Here is a 5,874-nt window from a genome sequence, read left to right as displayed (position 1 = left end):
TGGGGGGGGGGGGGGTAAATCAATTCTTGGTGTGATCGCCACTGTGCTGTCTCCAGGTCAGGTGACCTGATCCTGCTGTGTGGGGTAAAAATAGTCTCAAGTGTTCACTGAGGAAGCAGCCATGTTATATTTTTGTCCTTTCAAGTAGAGTAGAGCTCTAGACCTCTACTGGGCAGGCACGCTGACACAGCCAGCCCTAAGCAGAACTGAGGCCTTTAGGGCCCCAGTTCCTATTGCTCAGGGCTTCACTTTTCCATTCTCAATTTCACTTTGATATAGGTAATTCATTAAATGAAACTGCTATAAATTTTCTGTTTAGACATTTTCCCCAAACTAAAGTTACAAATCAGAAAAACTGCTTTTGATACATTTCTCATTAGGAAAAAGTGTTACTAATTCAAAATAACCATCCCCTGTTTGTAAGATTGTTCCCAATCTTAAAACTTATTCATTGTAACAACAAAACCCACTAGTGTGTACAACTATAATATACCAATAACAAAAATGTGGGAGAAAAAAGGTACCATCAATCTTTCTTGTAGAGCAATATTTTTTTTGCTTTGTTTCTTAAAAAGTTAATTAGGGGCTGAGTGGTAGAACATATGCTTATTAGTATGTACAAGATCCAGGGTTCACTCTCTAGCCACCACCCCCACCACACACAGTATTTAGAATTTCTCAGGAAGGAGGCTAGTAGGCAGTCAATACCGCTTTCCCAACTTTTCTGTAGGCAAAAGGTAACCCTTCCCCCTTTAGTCCTCTCTACACCTTACCAGTGATTCAAACATTAGACGACATAGGTTGGTTGTTTTAGTGAATAGGTTCATTGAGTCAAAAGTAACTGCTTTCCTAGAACACTGGATCTTGTGTTCTCACTTGAGTTTTGTAATCTCCCCCACCATCAACCATGGCATACTGTGAATTAACCTATGTGGACCATCTTAACCATGATCTCTCCTTTTCTGCTTTAAACATAGGACATGGATTTGATTGACATCCTTTGGAGGCAAGATATAGATCTTGGGGTAAGTCGAGAAGTATTTGACTTCAGTCAGCGACAGAAGGAGTATGAGCTGGAAAAACAGAAAAAACTTGAAAAGGAAAGACAAGAACAACTCCAAAAGGAGCAAGAGAAGGCCTTTTTTGCTCAGTTACAACTAGATGAAGAGACAGGTGAATTTCTCCCAATTCAGCCAGCCCAGCACACCCAGTCAGAAACCAGTGGATCTGCAAACTACTCCCAGGTACAGAGTACTCAGTTTGGGGGAAAGTATATGGCAGGGTTTAAGGGAAGAAACACTGACCGAGGAATGAAAATATTTGGATTTGAGTTCCAGCTCTGCCTTTAACTATGTTTTTGTGACCATGTCATATTAACTTCCAAATCACAGCCTTCTGATAAATTCAATACTTAACCTGTTGTAAGATTAGTAGGACATAAATCACATGAAAGAACTTTGTACATTGGAAGTACTGGCAGTACTAAAACTAGCCATAGTCATTGCTTACGGTATTAGGGCAAACAATGTTCTATATAAGTGAAGAATATTCACATTTTTATCTGAAGCTCAAAAAAGGTTAAAATTTGCCTAGATCACTTAAAAAATTAGGGGAAGGCTAAGGGTGTAATCAGTGGTAGGGTGCCTGTCTAGCATTTGGGAGGCCCTGGGTTCAATCCCTATCACCACTACCAAAAATGAAACAAAAATGAGGGAGTAAGATTTGAATCCAGGTAGTCTGGTTTGAGTCTGTGTATCAAACTGATTTCTGAACTAAGCAATTAACTAGACTGTAAACATTTTATGAACATTAATCATGAATATTTAGCTTGACAATGAAACATTTAACAATTTTTTTCTTCCTTTATGCCTTTCCCTTTTTAATCCAGGTTGCCCACATTCCCAAACCAGATGCTCTGTACTTCGATGACTGTATGCAGCTTTTGGCAGAGACATTCCCATTTGTAGATGACAATGAGGTATAAAACGTTTGGTTAACAGCAAAACTCTATAAATAAGTCCTTTCAATGTGTATTCATTTAAAAGAAATAATAAAATTGGGGTCAGAAGTTGGTAAATAGAAGTACAGAACTGCAGCTCAGCTCATTCTATTTGTATGATAGTGCCTTGGAGACTGCTTATCCACTGTTGGTGACATACTCATGTAGATAAATAAATGCTTTGTCAATTTTAGGTTTCTTCAGCTACATTTCAGTCACTTGTTCCTGATATTCCCAGCCACATCGAGAGCCCAGTCTTCAATGCTCCTCCTCAGGCCCAGTCACCTGAAACTTCTCTTGATGGAGCCATGGCTGATTTAAACAACATGCAGCAGGATATTGAGCAAGTTTGGCAGGAGCTATTTTCCATTCCAGAATTACAGGTAACTAAGATACAATGCAGTAATGAAGATACCATTAAATTAGTCATTCTGATTATTATTTATATGCCGTCTATTCATAGGAAGGATTTGAAAATGCTTTTCAGTTGGTCATAAGAACTTCCCAGGTTCACTTAACATGCACTTTGTTAATGGGCTGTTATAGATCAGATTTATAACTCTTGAAAATAATACATCTATTGAAAATGGACATTAATCTCTGGATTATAGAACGGAAGTTGAGGTAATCTGGGCATGGTGGCGCAAGCCTTTAATTCCAGTGATTTCAGGAAGCTGAGTCTGGAGGATCACAAGTTTGAGGCCAGCTTGGTCAACTTGGTGAGATCCAGTCTCAAAACAGATTTTAAAAGGGGCTAGAATGTAGCTCAGTGGTAGCATGCTTACACAGCATGTGCAAGGCCCTGGGGTCAAACTGGAAAAAAACTTAATACTGGTTCATATAGTGTAAACTTCTTTTCCATGCAGTGTCTTAATATTGAAAATGATAAGCTGGTTGAGACTACCACCGTTCCAAGCCCAGAAGCCAAGCTGACAGAAATCGACAACAATTATTTCTACCCATCCATCCCCTCACTGGAGAAAGAAGTAGGGAACTGCAGTCCACATTTTCTGAATGCTTTTGAGGATTCCTTCAGCAGCATCCTCTCCACAGAAGATCCCAATCAGTTGACAGTGAATTCATTAAATTCAGATGCCACATTAAACACAGATTTTGGTGATGAATTTTATTCTGCTTTCATAGCAGAACCTAGTACCAGCAATAGCATGCCCTCCTCTGCTACTGTGAGTCAGTCACTCTCTGAACTTCTGTATGGACCCATTGATGGTTCTGACCTATCACTCTGTAAAGCTTTCAACCAAAATCATCCTGAAAGCACAGCAGAATTCAATGATTCTGACTCTGGCATTTCACTGAACACAAGTCCTAGCATGGCATCACCAGAACATTCAGTGGAGTCTTCCATCTATGGAGACCCACCACCTGGCTTCAGTGATTCTGAAATGGAGGAGTTAGATAGTGCCCCTGGAAGTGTTAAACAGAATGCTCCCAAAACACAGCCAATACATTCTGGGGATACAGTGCAACCTCTGTCACCATCTCAAGTGCACAGTGCACCCGTGCATGATGCCTACAGTGAAAACACACCAAAGAAAGAAATGCCTTTAAGTCCTGGTCATAGAAAAACCCCATTCACAAAAGACAAACATTCAAGTCGCTTGGAGGCTCATCTCACCAGAGATGAGCTTAGGGCAAAAGCTCTCCATATCCCATTCCCTGTGGAAAAAATCATTAATCTTCCTGTTGATGACTTCAATGAAATGATGTCCAAAGAACAATTCAATGAAGCCCAACTTGCATTAATTCGAGATATACGTAGGAGGGGTAAAAATAAAGTGGCTGCTCAAAATTGCAGAAAAAGAAAACTGGAAAATATAGTAGAACTGGAGCAGGATTTAGGTCATTTAAAAGATGAAAAAGAAAAATTACTTAAAGAAAAAGGAGAAAATGACAAAAGCCTCCATCTACTGAAAAAACAACTCAGCACTTTGTATCTTGAAGTCTTTAGCATGTTACGGGATGAAGATGGGAAACCTTATTCTCCTAGTGAGTACTCTCTGCAACAAACAAGAGATGGCAATGTATTCCTTGTTCCAAAAAGTAAGAAGCCAGATGTTAAGAAAAACTAGGTTTGGGAGAATCTGACATTTTCTGAGCTAGTTTTTTTTTTTTTTTTGTAATACTGAAAGCTCCTACTGTGATGTGAAATGCAGAAATATACTTTATAATTCTATGCAAAATTATAGCCAAAGCTAGTATAGAAGATAATATGAAATTTAAAAGCATTAAAATATCAGTACATTGAATCAGTGATTTCACTTTTAACTATAATTTCTTAGGACACCATTTGGGCTAGATTCTGCATAAGTGTAAATACTACAAAACTTATTTATACTGTTCTTATCTCATTTGTTACATTCATAGATTTATATGATATGACATCTGGATAAAAGTAAATCGTTGCAAAACTAACCACTATGTACTTTTTTTTTTTTTTTTACAAATACTGTATGAACAAAAAAAAATACATTTTTTTATATTCAATTGTTTAGCTCTGGCAAAAAGCAACTTTTAAGAGCTGATACTAATAAAGGAATATTACGACTGTTAAATAATTTCAGTTTATTCACAACATTTTCCATAAGTCAATCATCTGATACACTTGGATGACCTTGTTATGATTTTTTTAAAAATGTGGTACTAGGGTTTATCAAGACAGCGGCAGTTCAACAGCAGCTGCATCTCAAACAAGGGAAACGTTAAAGTCAAAATTCCTGTTCTCCTAGAATTTGCATTCTAGTAAAGGAAGGATAGCAAACATAATTTATTATGTTAGAAAATAAAGGTCCTGCTGTCCAGTGATAGCCTGAGACAGGAGGATCACAAATTCAAGACCAACCTGGGAAAAAACCTTGGGAATGTCAGCATTTGTGTTGCAACCTAAAACAGGGTAGGACACAAAACTACCTTGAGGTTGCAACATTTGAAGGTGTGGAAAAGCAAGATTTTTGATAAAAGATTGAACACATGGAGTGAGTCTAAAGGTCAAGAAGTTGGGAGAGAACCCATTGTGGCCTGAGAGGATGAGGGATGGAACACAAGCCTTGTAAGCCCTCACTTCAGCCTAAGAGCTTATTGGCTACAGTAAGCAGGAATATATTCAAGCACTGATTGTGCTAACATCCTCTAAGAGCAACTAAGTACTAGATTCTGCATCTCAAAAAAACTAGAGAGGAAAGGACTTTTTTTTTTTTATTATAAATGGTATTGCCCAGGAATGGAGTAAACTAGAACACAGGTAAATGGGAACTGGCTCCCATTTGGACACCTTTGAATATTAGACATGGAGGCCTTACCAAGTCCTTTTAAAAATGCATTTTCAAACCATTCCTGGCTTCCATTCAGTTCATCTAAGCAACTGTACGTGATGTTAAGTATTTTTGACTCAGGAGACTCAAAGCAAGCATTAAATATCAATTACTCATTTAAAAGTTCACATGTGGTGGTGCACACCTGTGATTGCAAGTTCAAAGTCAGCCAGAGGCATTAAGCAACTCAGGTGAGATCCTCTCTCTAAATCAAATATAAAATAGGGCTGGGGTTGGGTGCCCGTGTTGAATCCCCAGTACCAAAATGAATGAGTTCTATTAATCCACCAGGAGCAAGCTAGTGTTCCACCACCTCTGGAACCAGATAATCCAAGTTAGTTCCTATAATGACCTCCAGCCAACTTTCTTCAGCACTCAGGCTTGTTTTATCTGTAAATTTCAGTTTTAGCTCACATTAAGCACATTATAGCTGGTGTTTTGAATACTTTTCTGATTTGGATGACTTAAGGAACAATAGATCTGGGATTCAAATACTGTGTCCTGAATATTGTGCTGTCAAATAATTTCCTCTGGTGGTGGTAGCAG

General features: G+C 38.4%; 1 protein-coding gene across 11 annotated transcripts in view; it reads left to right on the top strand.

Moving 5' to 3' along the window:
- The window catches only part of Nfe2l2 (NFE2 like bZIP transcription factor 2), a 27,591-nt gene extending 23,019 nt beyond the window's left edge, over nt 1–4,572 (top strand). For 10 of the 11 annotated variants that reach the window (XM_015479353.2, XM_048812536.1, XM_048812540.1 and 7 more), the window contains exons 2-5: nt 978–1,244; nt 1,889–1,978; nt 2,194–2,382; nt 2,866–4,572. In XM_015479353.2, the coding sequence (XP_015334839.1) occupies nt 981–1,244; nt 1,889–1,978; nt 2,194–2,382; nt 2,866–4,089 (1,767 nt within the window). In that variant the 5' untranslated portion in view covers nt 978–980 and the 3' untranslated portion in view covers nt 4,090–4,572. The remainder of the gene's footprint in view (nt 1–977; nt 1,245–1,888; nt 1,979–2,193; nt 2,383–2,865) is intronic. The other variant, XM_048812544.1, reaches the window with a different exon arrangement.
- Nucleotides 4,573–5,874: the final 1,302 nt, after the last annotated feature.

Source organism: Marmota marmota, unplaced genomic scaffold, assembly GCF_001458135.2.
Source record: "Marmota marmota marmota unplaced genomic scaffold, marMar, whole genome shotgun sequence".
NCBI classification, from domain to species: Eukaryota; Metazoa; Chordata; class Mammalia; order Rodentia; family Sciuridae; genus Marmota; species Marmota marmota.
The sequence above is the reverse complement of the archived record's forward strand: the minus strand, read 5'-3'. Positions and strand labels throughout refer to the sequence as shown.